General features: G+C 41.8%; 1 protein-coding gene across 1 annotated transcript in view; it reads left to right on the top strand.

Moving 5' to 3' along the window:
• Positions 1-13,367, top strand: part of HEG1 (heart development protein with EGF like domains 1) — an 85,294-nt gene extending 71,927 nt beyond the window's left edge. Inside the window, exons 23-27 of the mRNA XM_077830369.1 lie at positions 7,610-7,652; positions 7,777-7,814; positions 9,077-9,164; positions 11,394-11,568; positions 13,212-13,367. Coding sequence (XP_077686495.1) covers positions 7,610-7,652; positions 7,777-7,814; positions 9,077-9,164; positions 11,394-11,568; positions 13,212-13,361 — 494 coding nt within the window. The 3' untranslated portion in view covers positions 13,362-13,367. The remainder of the gene's footprint in view (positions 1-7,609; positions 7,653-7,776; positions 7,815-9,076; positions 9,165-11,393; positions 11,569-13,211) is intronic.
• The last annotated feature ends 2,877 nt before the right edge of the window (positions 13,368-16,244 follow it).

Raw genomic sequence — 16,244 nt, 5'->3', positions numbered from 1 at the left:
GTGTGATTTGGAGAGCACATAAGGCATGGTGAATGGTCAGCAGCAAACCTCCAGGAGTGTCTCTTTCCTGGCAAAAAGCTAAAGCCCACTTGTGGGAAATCTGCCACCTGGAGCACACTGGTAATTCTGGCTCCACAAATATCTAGTATCAATAAGGTTTAAGGGAGGGGTTCTCAAAGGAGCTGGAGGGAGCTTGAAAATCTCAGCCTAAATACCATTCATCATACGTTCCATTCATCTCCAGGTAGCCCCTGTTCCCATCCTTTCCAGGACAGAACACCAAGCCTGCAGGGTTGATGAAGAAAAGGCCACCACAGGCTCGCCCTGTCGGCTTCTGCAGGGTGCATTTTTCTCAGTAAAACCAAGTGTCCTTGTGTGAGCAGAGAAAGGCTCTGATCACTTCCTCCCATCCAAAAGGTTCCAAGAGAACCCTCAGGCATTCACTGGGTGAGGGAGGTCGAGCTGGACAAAAAGAAATCCTGAGTGAAAAGTCAAAAGAGGACTGGAGTTGAAAGTTCTGCCTGGCTGCAGGCCTCTCTAGTCCTTAATACCCCTCTGCCCCCCTTCCACCTCCCAGTTTAGGTTCATAGGCATAGTTTGACTTCTGTATTTGGGGGGCAGCTCCAGTCCGGCCAATGGGGACGTGTGTGTGGGGGTCCAGTTCTGCAGCTTGCGGGGGCAACGCACCCCCTGCCTCTCCCGGACTACACCGATGTTTAGATTTTGGAATAGCCGGTAATAGTTAAAAACTAGGAGAGTGGGAGTGGCACAGTGAGCTCTCCTCAAAGCAGATTCAAAGGAACTGGGGAGAGGTGTGGGAGGGAAGCTGCATGACAGGAGGGGGAGAGCGGGGGGGGGGGTAGTGAAAGGGAAATAGGAGCAAAAAGTTCTGCAGCTCTGCATTACATTTGAAGAACCCTAGGATGCACCGAAGTGGGGCATTCAGGACCTGCCCCTGCCCTCTGTGTGATAGCTTTCCTGTCTGTGGGACTGGAGAATTTTGTTTGCAGTAAGGGGGGGGGGGGGGTGCACTGACTGCACCACTGTGCAGTGGCATCCCTGTGGGTGAGGGATTGGGGTCAGGTTGGGCCACAAAATCCGCCAGTCCTTCCCCACTTCCCAAGCAGCAGAAGAGTGCTAGGGCTGCAGTCACCTTTGTGGAGTGCAGCCTGGGAGATAGGATTGCTCCCAACACAGGGTTCTGTAATGCCCAATCTAGTTACTCAGTTTTCCTCTCATGGATCTGGTAACATGAACAAACCACTCTGCTCTTCTGCTGACACCTCACTATTATGTATAGGTCAGGTGTATATAATTTTGTATTTATGTGCATGTTGTCCTGGTTTCTGGTTGATTGAGGCACTTGTCCTTCTACTTGTGGACTCTTCCTTGATTTTGTAAAAGTCAAAAGAGAAAGTTCATAATAAATCTAATACAAAGAGTATGATGGACAGACTTAATTATGAATGATGATCGGCAACTAAATATCCAAAAAAAACTACAATAGCAAGATACTGGGGGGGAAATGGTTAAAAAAAAAAAGCCAGACTGGTTTAAAAGAGAAATGAAAGCAGCAATACAAAATAATGTAAATAACAAATGGAAAAAAGGGAAAGTTGATAGCAATGGAAATATTTGGTAAGGGAAGGAAAAGGATACAAGGAGAAATCTATGGCCAGAAGAGTTAAGTACAATAGGAAAGAGTTTCTTAAGTATTTCAGGAACTGAAGAAGCCCTTATAATGGTACTGGCCCATTATTAGATGGAAATGGTAGAACAGTCGAGCAGAAAAGGCAGAAGTGTACAGTACATATTTCCATTCTGGGAAAAATCAGATAATGTATTCATATCATATGATGAAATACTTTTCATTCCGACAATAACTAAGGAAAATGTTAAATAGTAGCTACTAACATCAGACAGTTTTAAATCAACATGTCCAGAAAATTGACACTCAAGTTTTTTAAAAGAGTTGCACTCAAGAGTTTTAAAAGAGTTGACTGAGGAGCTCACTTGACCATTAATGTTGATTTTTAATAAGTCCTAGAACACTGGAAAAGTTCCAGAGGACTGGAAAATAGCTGATGTTGTGCCAATATATTAACAGGGTAAACAAGATGATCTGGGCAATTATAGGCCTGTCAGCCTGAAATAATTCCTGTGCAAAACAATAGAATGGCTTATATGAGACTCAATTAATAAAGAATTGAAGGAGGGTAATATAACTAATGCCAGTCAACATGGGTTGATGGAAGAAAGATCCTATCAAAGTAACCTGATTTTTTTTTTAACGAGATTACAAGTTTGGTTGATATAGATAACAAAGTTGGTATAATATACTTAGACTTCTGTAACACATTTGTCTTGGTACCACGCAGCATTTTGATTAAGAAACTAGAACAAAACAAAATCACCAGTGGCATATATTAAATGGATTAAAAACTCGGTAATTAATAGGTCTCAACATGTTGTTGTAAATGGGGAATCAACTGGTGGGTTTCTAGTGGGTTCCCTCAGGGATTAATTCTTGGCCCTATGCTATTTATCATTTTTATCAATGATCTGAAATAAAATGTAAAATCATCACTGATAAAGTTTGAAGATGACCCAACATTGAGTTTGGACAGGTCACTCATACAGAGCGATTTGGACCATATAGTAATCTGGGAGCAAGCAATACTGCCAAATGTAATGCTACACATCTAGGAACAAAGAGTGTAGGCTGTACTTAAAGGATGGGGGACTCTATCCTGGGAAGCAGTGCTTCTGAAAAAGACTTGGGGATCCTGATGGATAAGCATCAGAATATAAACTCGCTGTGCAATACTGGCTAACAAGGCTAATGAGATCTTTGAATGTATAAACAGGGGATTGTCAAGTAGGGGTAGGGAGGTTATATCGCCTTTACATTTGGAAGTGGTGCAATTCTTCTGGAATACTGTGTCCATTTCTGGTGTCCACAGTCCAAGAAGGATGTTGAAACATTGGAGAATGTTCTGAGAAGAACCATGAGAATGATTAAGGATTGGAAAACCTATTTTACAGTGGTAAACTCAAGGAACTCAATCCATGTATCTTATCAAAGAGAAGGTTGAGTATCTACATGGGGAAGAGATATATTATAATAGAGGTTCTTCCTTCTAGCAGACAAAATATAACAAGATCGAATGGCTGGAAATTACAACTAGACAAATTTAGACTAAAAATAAACTGGACAAATTTTAGACTAAAATTACCTTTAAGAAGTAATAAAATTTTGAACAGTCAGGGCAGTGGATTCTCCATCACTGAAAATTTTAAAATCAAAATTGGAGGTTTCCCTAAAAGATATGCTCCAGTAAAACCACAGCTATTGGATTTCAAATAGAAATTAATTCAGGGAAATCCTATAGCCCATGCTATGCAGGAGATGATCACAGTGGTCTCTTCTGGCCTTAAAATTGAGGAGTCTATCAATTACTATTGGTGTTATGAGATCCCCCTGCTACAGAATTCTCCTGGTCTATTATGATGATGTTGCCAACACATCTGAATTGTGTACAGATTAAGGTCACACACTTTTCTTTTCCTTGCCAAATATCTGAACACAGAGATACAATGTTATGACTAGATATCTACTCATCCAGCTATACAAGAACTTTAAAGGCATTTCGTACGTTGCAAACTGCACACAACAGTCATAGAGCTAGGAGACAAAGATGTTGTCAGTTGTATTGCTGTGGGTTAGCAGTGGCCTTCACTGGTCAGCTGTGTTTATCACATGTAGTCTCTTCTTTAAGTATAGCTTTGGGTTCTTATTACAGATCCCATATGCTTTATATTCTGCTTTAAGGTGGAAGTACAAATTAGAAAGTGTTGGCCCAGAGTCAACAAGAGTCCAAGGATGTGTGGTTAGGTTGATCACATCACAGTGGGCCGGTGCAGTTTAAGAACATAAGAAAATGATGCATTTGGACTCTGAAAAGTAATAGGGCTAGAGGATGGTGGCTGACTGCACATCTTGTCAGATCATCATCACTAGTTTTGGCCTTAGAGAAAGACATGCAGTTTGACCTCCTAACTGAAGAAAGAGCTCCGTGCTACTGAATTGGAATGAAAACAGAAAAAACAAAAAGTTTAGAAACAAAATTTAAAAAAATCTGTTTTAGATTACTTGAAATGCTCTGTTTTGATTAAATTGAAACATTGTTCCAATTCTGACATCTAAAAATATATATAAATTTCAAAACGAAAAATCAGAATGCTTCGTTTCCAATATTTTTAAAACAAAATTTCATTGAAATGGACATATTCTCACAGAAAGTTTTGATGCTGATGAAATTCCATTTTCTGGTGGAAACGTGTTTCATAAAAACATTTGGATCAGCTCTAATTGTTATCTGAGGCTCCAATCCAGCAAGGCACTTAATTGGTCCCATTGAAGGCAGTTGGGGGGTTTCACAGACTGGCACACCCCCATCATTGAAGTAAGTTCAGCTCCCTTGTGCCAGGATAGGTGTTCCCTTTTGGCCAATTAAGAGGACAGGGCAGCACCTGCGGGTTAAAGGATCAGGGAGAGACAGAAGGAAGTCTCTGGGAAAAGCAACAGAGAGCTGTCTGCAGGCCCTCCCTGGAAAGGAGGAGGAATTATCAGGAAGCCAGCAGAGGAGCTAGCCTGCTGACTATTCAAGAGCCAAACCAGAGCCAGCAGGCTGAAAAGATCTGAGGGCTAGGAAGCCAATGGAGGGGATAGCCAGCCATCCTTCCTGGGCCAGAAAGTCATGGCTGGAGAGGGCTGAAGGCTCAGAGCAACAGAGGGAGATGTCTGCTGGCTCTCAGAGTTGGAGAGCTGAAGCTAGAGGGCCAGAAGGCTGGGAGTGAGGCACCATGAGGGATGCTGGAGCCGTACAGGAGGGCTGAGGCATGGTGAGGAATGGGGTGCTGTACTGGAGATCTGGGGCATGGCAAAATAACACTGGGGCTCTATTCGATGTTCTCTCTGGACTCGGGTTGTGGGACTTGGTTGGGTCTTGTTTCATTATGGTTTAGATGGTTTACTTTTAAATAAATGAACCCCGCTAGGGCCATTCGTACTCAGAAAGACAGCTTGGGGAGTCTGAAGGAGGGAAACTGAGGCAGGTATGCTTGTCATGCCTCAGACTGCCACCAGAAGATGCTCCAGACAGGCACTGCCCTGTGACAGGTGGCTACTCTTGTGCATAAAGTTAAGCATGGGCCAAAATTGATAGCAATTGCACAGTGTGATCTGATAGCTGAGTTCCTATTATTATTATTTATTTTGTAGAGCCTCATTCATGGACCAGGACCCCATTGTACTCGGCTCTCTTGATGGGAGGCCTTTAAAGCACCAGGAATGCCAGAAATAATGCCTAGCTTCTTGTTAGTAAGAGCTTGTGCTTCTATTTTGCTATACATGGCAGTGAATATTGACCTCTTCTTTGTCATATGTTGCATTTCCTGCCTCATACTGAGAGCAGTGGCTCCTGCATTCCTTCACCATCTCAGATTATGTATTAACAGGCCCAAATGCTTGACATTTAGGCTTTGTTGTGGTTGCAGCTTGTGTGCGTATGTTTGGAAAAGAGCTGAGATGCTGCCTGTCTTTTCTTTTCAAGCTCTGAAGATTTCAAGGGTATATCTACACTGTAACATAAGCCCACCCTTGATCCTGGGCTCCAAGCTAACCCCCCTTGCGTCTACACTGCAATTGCACTAACCCAGGGCTCAGAAGCAGGGTCCCAGGACCTTGCAGGGCTGGAGGATCCAAGCTCAAGTTAAGCCGGGAACCAGGATCCAAGCCTTATTGCTTTGCAGTGTAGACGCAGCCCCCCAGAAGGGGTCCAGGGAGTCAGCCGAATGTAAGAACTTAAGAACGGCCGTACTGGGTCAGACCAAAGGTCCATCTAGCCCAGTATCCTGTCTTCTGACAGTGGCCAATGCCAGGTTCTTCAGAGAAAGTGAACAGAACAGGTAATCAACAAGTGATCCAACCCTGTTGCTCATTCCCAGCTTCTGGCAAACAGAGGCTAGGGACCCCATCCCTGCCCATCCTGGCTAATAGCCATCAATGGACCTATCCTCAATGAATTATCTAGTTCTTTTTTGAACCCTGTTAGAGTCTTGGCCTTTCCAACATCCTTAGGCAAACAGTTCCACAGGCTGACTGTGCATTGTGTGAAGAAATACTTCCTTTTGTTTGTTTTAAACCTGCTGCCTATTAATTTCATTAGGTGATCCCTAATTCTTGTGCTATGAGGAGTAAATAACACTTCCTTATTTACTTTCACCACACCAGTCATGATTTTATAGACCTCAATCATATCCCCCCTTAGTCCTCTCTTTTCCAAGCTGAAAAGTCTCAGTTCTATTAATCTCTCCTCAGACGGAAGCTGTTCCATACCCCTCATCATTTTTGTTGCCCTTTTCTGTACCTTTTCCAATTCCAATGTCTCTTTTTTGAGATGGGGCGACCACATCTGCATGCAGTATTCAAGATGTGGGCATGCCATGGATTGACATAGAGGCAATATGATATTTTCTGTCTTATTATCTATCCCTTTCCTAATGATTCCCAACATTCTTTTGACTGCTGCTGCACATGGAGTGGATGTTTTCAGAGTACTATCCACAATGATTCCAAGATCTCTTTCTTGAGTGGTAACAGCTCATTTAGATCATTTTATTTGTATAGTTGGGATTATGTTTTCCAATGTGCATTACTTTGCACTTATCAACATTGAATTTCATCTGCCATTTTGTTGCCTAGTCCTGCGCACCACCTTTCAGGAAGGATGTGGACAAATTGGAGAAAGTCCAGAGAAGAGCAACAAAAATGATTAAAGGTCTAGAAAACATGACCTATGAGGAAAGATTTAAAAAACTGGGGTTCTTTAATCTGGAGAAGAGAAGACTGAGAGGGGACATGATCATTGTTTTCAAGTACCTAAAAGGTTGTTACAAGGAGGAGGGTGAAAACTGATTCTCCTTAACCTCTGAGGATAGGACAAGAAGCAATGGGCTTAAATTGCAGCAAGGGAAGTTTAGATTGGACATTAGGAAAAACTTCCTGTCAGGGTGGTTAAGCACTGGAACAAATAGCCTACAGAGGTTGTGGAATCTCCATTGTTGGAGGCTTTTAAGAACCGATTAGACAAATGCCTGTCATGAATGGTCTAGTTATTACTTGGGTCTGGTCTCCACTACAGACCTATCTTGGTATAACTACGTCACTTGGGGGTGTGAAAAATCCACAACCTAACCCCCCCGTGTAGGCAGCGCTATGTTGGTGGAAGAGTTTCTCCCACCGACACTGCTACTGCCTCTTGGGGAGGTGGACTGACTAAGCCAACAAACTTAGAGTATTTTCATTAAAGCACTACAGCGGCATCGGTACAGCTGTGCCAAAGAAGCATTTTAAGTGTAGACATGCCCCAAGTCCTGCCTTGAGTGCAGGGGCTGGATTGGATGACATATGGAGGTCCCTTCCAGTTCTACACTTCTATGAGTCTGTGACTAGAGCTTCTAGCTACAGCAATACAAATAATAAATACAAACCTACTTACAGTTTGCCACTGAGGGGTGCTCATCACCTTTCTCTTTCATTTTCTAGCTTGCGAAGATGGATATAGGCTTGAAAATGAGACGTGTGTGAGGTATAGTAATCTCTGTTTCTTAACCTAACCCCCTTTTCCGCACCCACTCCCAAAATAGCTTTGGTAACATGTTGTCACAACTAAGGCTCAGATGTTTAAAACTCATAGTTCTTTCATGTTACAGGTGCCCGTTCGGCTTAGGGGGATTGAACTGTAGAAACCGTAAGTATGGAACTTCTTGTCCTTTCACGTTATTCTTCGTTAGGGTCATGAGGGCACACAGGCCTCTTCTATTTCTGATATGTTTTCAGCCTGAACTGCAATCAGAGTGTTTTGTTCTTCTACTTAGCTGGGCAGAATTTTCCTTGGATCACAGTTACCAGTCAGCACTAATGAGAAATTCTTATACTTTTTATAAAATAGAACTCTTACACAATGCTAGAAAGTTGGAGTAGTAAGTTTTATTGCTGAACCAGGTGTGGTCATTTGTTTAACATTAAAGCTGGTCAGAAAATTCCAACATTTTGGGTGGAAAAAAGTCCCAAATTGGGCCAAAATTTGAAATTTCAAAATTTTTCTCAGAACAGAAATTCAAAAATCATTTCATTTGAAACCATCATATAGTTTCATTTAATAATATCAAAACATTAATAATGTAATCTAATCTAATCTAAATATCTAAACAAAATGAAACAAACAAGAAAGTCATAACAAATCATTTCAAAATTTTACCATTGAACATTTTGTTGAGATCTTCTTGTTCCTGCAATAAGTTTCAATTTTGATCAAACTGAATTTTCTGATGGAAGAGTGTTCCATCCATTTTTTCGATCAGCTCTACTCAACATTATTACACAAATGACTTCTTGGAGGCCTCCTCTGCACACGTATAGACCCACAGACTTTAAGGTCAGAAGGGACCATTGTGGTCATCTGGTCTGACCTTCTGCACGTTGCAGGCCACATAACCTCTTCCACGCACTCCTGTAACAAACCCATAACCTCTGGCTGAGTTACTGAAGTCATCAAATCATGGTTTAAAGACTTCAACTTATAGAGAATTCACCATTTACACTAGTTTAAACCTGCAGGGGACCCGTGCCCCATGCTGCAGAGGAAGTGAAAAAGTACAGTCTGTCATGAGCTGATCACTGCTGCTTAAAGATGATCTGAAGTGAATTGGCAGACTTTTCGTTGCACACCTCTCATATTTTCATAAGTACAAACTGTCCCAAAATGGGGACCTGTTTTTCCATGTCTAACAGTGCCCATTGTTCTACTCTGTCCTCCAAAACTCCCCAGCTCCAGGTAAATCTACTTGACATAATTTAATGTCCTATTTGATAATTATTGAACAAGAGAAGATAATTCCTAATCCTTTTGCCTGATGGATATGTAGCTATATACCTGTATACTCACTTAAATATTTACAAGCATGTTATCATTTCTCAGTGAGTGAGGTCTCCTGTGTCTCTTGTGTTTAGCGTATCAGCTAATCACCGTGGTGATTGCAGCTGCAGGAGGGGGACTTCTGCTTATCCTGGGGATAGCACTGATCATCACTTGCTGCCGGTAGGTATCATAAACCAGACGCCAATCCTGTGTTATTGATGTTAATGGATTATACAGGACTTGGTGCCTCACCTCTAGAGCTGAAAGGCCAAACATGCAGAGAACAAAACCTAGTGTAAACAATATATTTAATAAAAAGAAAAGGAGGACTTGTGGCACCTTAGAGACTAACAAATTTATCTGAGCATAAGCTTTCGTGAGCTACAGCTCACTTCATCGGATGCATCTGATGAAGTGAGCTGTAGTTCACGAAAGCTTATGCTCAGATAAATTTGTTAGTCTCTAAGGAGCCACAAGACCTCCTTTTCTTTTTGCGGATACAGACTAACACAGCTGCTACTCTGAAATATATTTAGTGGTGATACCAAGGGATATATTGTACTTACACTTTGGGGAAAATCTTTTTTTTTCCCAGGAGCCAGCCCAAGTAACTCAGCTGATTGCTGGGAATCATGTTCATTGGGATGGGGAGATAAAGGAATCCTGCCTACTCTGAGCCATGGAGCAGCAAAGGAGCTGCCTTGCAAAGGCAACTCCAGCTGAGATGAAAGAAACAATTTATGCAATAGGAAAAACTAGAGGATTTTGGGTAGTGGGTAATGCTCTAGTCACCTCCAAACCCCAGCCCAGCCCCACTGCTCAGACACCCTGTTCGTGGCCACGTAGCAAGGTTCTGCAGAGCTGGATTCCATATCACACATGAAGTGCAGGCCTCTACATGTTCTTACAAGTGCTGCCTCTCTTTGGCACCACAAAATTACCCTGGCCAGGAGGCCTTCTGTACCTATGGACTGGGAGCAACATTTAATTTGTGCCAGGGCTGAGCCCCAGCATCTTTAAGCTTGGCAGTTCATAGCCCCGGCACCTCTGGGCTTGCCGCGTCAGTTATGAAAGTAAAAAAATTGCTTGAAGCCCATATCTAAAGGCTTGAGCCCCAGCACCTCTTTCATTGCAAATTAAGCACCGAATGAGAGGCAGGATTTACCCCATAGTTAAATAGAACTATACTCAGTGTATTTAATATAGCACTTTACAATATTAATTAAAACTGTACCACACTTTTGTGAAGTAGACAAGTATTATGATACCAGTTCTTTAGATGGGTAACATGATTGTGTCAGGGGCAGCTAGCAAGTCAGTGGTATAGCAAAGAACAGAACCAAGGTGTCCTGACTCCTTGTCTTCATATCTAGGTACAAGATCACCTCCCTTCCTTAAGTAGACTATCCACTCAGTAGCATATATGTTCAGCATTGGGATATCACCCTCTTTGGGGACAGTTTTGGATCTAAATCTCCTCCAAAGGAGATTCTCATAAAATACAGTAGATAGGCGGGTTGTTTGCGGGAGGGATGTTTTTGAGATTCAGGGGGTTCAGACCAGCTGCCTAGGGCATTGGTCCAAGCAGTTTCATTATACCTGCAAAATACGTCTATTCAAATGTACAGAAACTTGAGGAGCTTGATTCCCACGTTTTCTGTGACCTTTCCCTGACTTTTGACACTTCCATGACTCTTCTGTGAACTAAGATACATCAATTCACTGATTTTTAAGGCCAAACAGGACCATTATGATAACCTAATCTGATCTCCTGTGTAAAACAGGCCATAGACTCTCACCCAATGATTCCTGCATCAAGCCCATAACTTGTATTTGAGCTAAAGCACATCTCTTTTAGAAAGACAGACAGGCCTTATGTAAAGACTTCAAGTGACGGAGAATCCACCACATCACTGGGTAAGTTGTTCCAGTGGTTAATTACCCTCACTGTTAAGTCATTCCTGCCTTAGTCACAAGGTTTGGGCTTGTCTGCACTGGGGATTCCAATCAAGTGTGCACCAGTGCAAACCCTGACTGTGAAGAAGAAAAGCTGCAATTTTTACACTAGTGCAGCTTATTCCAGTGATAAGCTGCATTGGAGAAAACTGGAGTTTTCTTCACCTACAGTCTGGGTTCACACCACTAGAATGTGTTACCTAAGGAGGTGGTGGAATCTCCTTCCTTTGAGGTTTTTAAGGTCAGGCTTGACAAAGCCCTGGCTGGGATGCTTTAGTTGGGGATTGGTCCTGCTTTGAGCAGGGGATTGGACTAGATGACCTCCTGAGGTCCCTTCCAACCCTGATATTCTATGATTCACTGCCTGGAATCAGGGCAAATCTCCTTAGATCAGGTCACCGTAACAAGACAGCAAGGTCAGTTTTGCCTTTTAACTTTTTTTTTTTTAAACAGGAAGAATAAGAATGACATAAGTAAACTCATCTTCAAGAGTGGGGATTTCCAAATGTCGCCATATGCTGAGTACCCCAAGAATCCTCGAGCACAGGAGTGGGGCAGAGAGACCATAGAAATGCAAGAAAACGGAAGCACTAAAAACCTGCTGCAGATGACGGATGTATATTATTCGGTATCTATTCCTGGGTTCCATCTATACTGTCTCTTTTGTCTGATGGTCCAGAGATATTATATCCTTTGCTACCTGAGATGTGGACGCATGGCATGTAAGACAAAAAGACAAAAGCAAATGCCTGAGGTTATGAATAGAGTTTTGGGAGTCTTGCGGGCACAGTTTCTGAGCCTGCAAACCATTACTCATGTGAGTAAATCTAATGTAGTCAATGTGGTTACTCATGTGAGTAAATGCTGAAGGATCAGGTCCATATTTTGCAATGATGTTGTCCAGTGATATAAGAGGACTATGAGCATTACTTTGTTTTGATTTGGATTTTATTTGCAAGGTAAATTTAAGTTTTTCCAGAGCACATTTTTTGGGATATACCATAGCAATGGAATTGGCCCTTGTCCCTGCTCTCAGAAAGCAAAAGCACCTTGGAAATTGAGGGGTTTCCCAAACTTTTCTGAAGTCCTTTATGATAACCAATAAACAGGAAGGTGAGTTTTTGCAGGTGGTTGGTACAGGGCCTGCACAGGTGCATTGTACAGGAATGATGAGCCTCACAACAGGATCAAACAATGGTTTCATGCTACTCAAGGGCACTTCTCAATGTGAGTAAGGATTCCACAGTCTAAGCGTTACGAAGCAAAGATCCTGCTGGTATCCAGATGGTACCCAATAATTTACTATGGTGACTCAGCAGAGTTGTCTCTAAATGGAACTTTTTTCAGAGGCTTCCATGTGTCATTAGCTTCTCTTTGAAAGCTGAGCTACTAACATCTTTCTGGGTATTCCCATAGCACACTGTGCTGATGTATTAGCGCTCTTCAGGTACGTAGTGACTCCCTTTGCATTCACAGTGACTGAGGAAGTGTTTGCTAAACCTTGATAGTTTCCAGATCCTGTCCCCTCTTAATTACCAGGTGCAAAGGCTAACAACAGTGGTTTGAACTAACCAGCGGTTTGGGCCTGTATCACTTTGTCGATTGAGGGTTAGCCAAACGGTTGCATTTGCACACATATGGTGGTAATAGAGATAAATGTTCACAATGTATTAATGAGCCTCACAGAGTCCCGCTATTCCACTGCTCTGAGAGTGCGCATCATGGAATCAGAGATCAAGTCTAGGCACGTCCCCGTTGCTTGAGATATTTAAAATTAGACTGAACAAACAACTAAAAGCCCTAGAAAATAGCAAGTAACAATCCTGAAATAGCAGGTGGGATGGATCTGAGAGATCATCTCAAACGACATTTCCGTGTAGCCACTGAAATAACTGTATTCAATCATTGCTTAAAATTACGGTCCAGATCCTCAGCTGATGTAAATCAACATTTTGTTCCCTTTGAAGCACCTAGCATTGACCACTGTCGGAAGACAGGATACTGGGCTAGATGGACCTTTGGTCTGACCCAGTATGGCCGTTCTTATGTAACATAGCTCCATTGACTTCACTGAAGCGATGCTAATTTACATCAGATAAATAAATACCTGAAATAAAAGGGAACTCAGAAAAGAAAAAGAAAAACAAACAAATTCAAGTATTTGTCTGCTTCATCACTTGAGTCTGGAGAAAGAAAAGATTTTAAGGCTACATTTGAAATAGGAATCAGGCCTCAGAATAAGAGCCTTTTCTTTTCTTTTTTATACTATAGGCAACTGGCCTAAGAAACGCTGAACTGGAAAGAAATGGACTTTATCCTCCTTACACTGGTTTACCTGGATCCCGACATTCATGCATCTACCCTGGACAATATAACCCATCCTTTATTAGTGACGAAACCAGACGAAGAGACTATTTTTAACATAATTGTGTGGGAGTGGAAGATCAACATAGATACGTGTCCTTGTTTACCAGGTACACTCTGTCACATGACAGTTCAGCTGATATCAGTCTTAATCTTCACATACAGGAAAGACTTTGAACTCAAAAGAACACGGAGCATTGCTGCCTTGAAAATGCATTTGTAGTTGTTGAGTAGCGAAGATGGAGGGGAAAAATGAGCCAATATGCAAATCTGTAAAAGACCCAGGTGGAAGTATAAGGAAGCTTAACATGCATGCTCCACTTTTATCTTCGCCATTGACGTCACATAACATGAATTTGTTAATAGATCAGTACAGACTAATTGTTGCCTGCACTCTAAAATTGATACCACTAGGGAGTGTTTTGTTTACAGATATCGTAAAATTACAGATATTGATCTGACTACTGTGTGTTTCCTCTTGGCCAACTTTCAAAGATACACTGTGTGCTCTTTTTGGGTGGGAAGTGTATGTTCATTTCAGACCCTTCTCTGCCTTTCCCTGGTTTGATCTGCTTCCTATGCAACAAGGGAGCTGGGGTGCCCACTAAATATTATTTGTCTTTATTGGTGTGTCATTCTGTCAAATGTCTCAGCGCTTAACTAAGCACTGCATCTGGCAATGATGGCTGAATTCATAGGTTGACATTTTCAAAGGAGTATGGGGGATTTAGCCACACTGTCTTAATTTTAGTGGGAAAAGGTATAACTAATCCCTTGCACTGCTTTGAAAATCTCCTTTGTGTTTGGAAATGTCTGCATGTGACAGTGTATTGCCCACTGATCTGCAATGTTGTTCAAAGCTTGTATTATTATATTGTGGTAAGTCACACAACCTCCAGCAGGGATTTAAATGCTTTTTAAAAGCAGCAAGATCAGATAAAGTATTCATTAATGGAGTAATAAATTACAACATAGAATTGTTGAGGTAGATCGCATTGCTTTGCAGAAAATGTGTGTAGCCATAATGAACTTCAGGGAGAAAGTGGGCGAGAACAGAAGTATTATAGCCCTGGTTGGATTTATGTACCATGAATTTTAGACTTTGCATTGGATCCAGACAGCCACAGCTGCCATGATTTCAATGGGCGCTGCAGAGCTACTCAGCACATCAGAAAATCAGGCCTGTTGTAGCCAGATGCATTTGACTGTGGGAGCAGCACAAGGCTTTGGATCACAAAAAAACTGTTAAGGACTTCCATCTGTCTTCTCTGTATCAGTCCTATTAGCTGGCAATTCGCATTGGATTGACAGTTAGTCACTGCAAATGGAGCTGGTCGGGAATTTGTGACATTTTGACCCAAAAAAATTCAACATTTTTACTAAAAAGCATTTTTTACAAGCTTATTGTATAGTCTGTGATTCTAGAAAATTTGAATGATCACCAACAAATTTGCATGAAAAACTACAAAATATTTGTTATGAAGGTCTTTCTGCATTTTTCAATAGGGTCTAACTTCACAATTGTTTCATTCTTGAAAAACTCTGAACTTGTTTCTCCCATCCTGTTTGGTAATACTATGTAGCTTCCCTGAACATACGTATTTTTGAAGATATCACATTTGGCTGTTGTAAAAATGTCTGTTGATCATTGAGGAAGAAGCTCCAAATTGATAATTTATTACATTCCTAACTAAGGGTCTGATCCAAAGCTCTCTGACTTCACTCTGTGCAGGGTTGGGTGCTTGGTGAAGATCAAGTTAATCAAATACTCTTAGAGTTTGTCTTCATTGCAAAGTGAACTCAAATTATAACTCAAATTGGCCCTAGCTCAATGCCCTTCCACACACAAAAATCCTTAACTCGAGTTAGCTGATCTGAGGTGGGGTATAAACTAAACTCAAATCAGCTATTAACATAATCTCTTTGCAGTGTGGATGCAGGCTAGCTCCACTCTAGTGCCACTAATCTTACAATGCTTTCCCACAATTCCTCCTGTGTGCTCAGAAAAGGCTGACAAGTTCTCCCATAATACATGGGGGAGAATTTATAGAGTGGCTTTGCTTACTGCACCGCTTAACAATGGAACGTGCCCTTAGAATTCTTAGTGCCACATATGAATGAGTACAGCATGAGTGTGGATGCAGGAACTTGAGTGCTGTATCCCAGAGTGGCTGCTCTCACTCTGGCTAGGCTAAATCTAGAGCAGTAACTGCAGTGAAGGTCACATGAGTTAACTCTATAGTGAAGACAGACCCTCAATTAACTGACACTTAATAGTGTTTAAGAGTCCTATGGCACCTTATATAAGGTGCCACAGGACTCTTTGCCGCTTTTACAGATCCAGACTAACACGGCTACCCCTCTGATACTTAATAGTGTTTGTTTGCCATAGAGCCTGTGATCCTAAAGAGTCTTGCCCAGCACTCAGCAAGTTGTTGTGTCCCATCTCAAGTGTGAACAGACACACAAGTAAGATTCAGTACTAGGCATTAGTTCTTCTTTGAGAGCAGTGTCCCTGTGGGTGCTCTACTTCAGGTGTGCTTAAGCCATTGATTGGAGATTTTTGGTAGCAGCATCTGCTTGGTCCGCATATGTACCCCACACTCCTCCTGCCCCACACAGAGACTATATGAGGCTGTGCGGACGAACCACCCTCAGTTCCTTCTCAAGCACCTGCGGCCTGAGACAGAGTCTACAATTGTGCCTGTTCTCTGCTTGTATTCAGAATTTAGTTTGTTGGTTAATATGTACTGTTTGTAGTTGTTGGAACAGCTTTCTTTCTTTCTTTCTTTCTTTCTTTCTTTCTTTCTTTCTTTCTTTCTTTCAACAAAAAAGTTTAAATATTATTTAAAACATTTTTGTTCATATATATAGTTAGTGTTGAGTCCCGTCCCCCCCTTCAGTAGGGATCAATTTGTTGTTAATTTTCTTGGGATTGCT

This window comes from Eretmochelys imbricata, chromosome 11 (assembly GCF_965152235.1).
Source record: "Eretmochelys imbricata isolate rEreImb1 chromosome 11, rEreImb1.hap1, whole genome shotgun sequence".
Taxonomy (NCBI): domain Eukaryota; kingdom Metazoa; phylum Chordata; order Testudines; family Cheloniidae; genus Eretmochelys; species Eretmochelys imbricata.
Note: the sequence above shows the minus strand (reverse complement) of the source record. Positions and strands in the feature narration are given on the sequence as shown.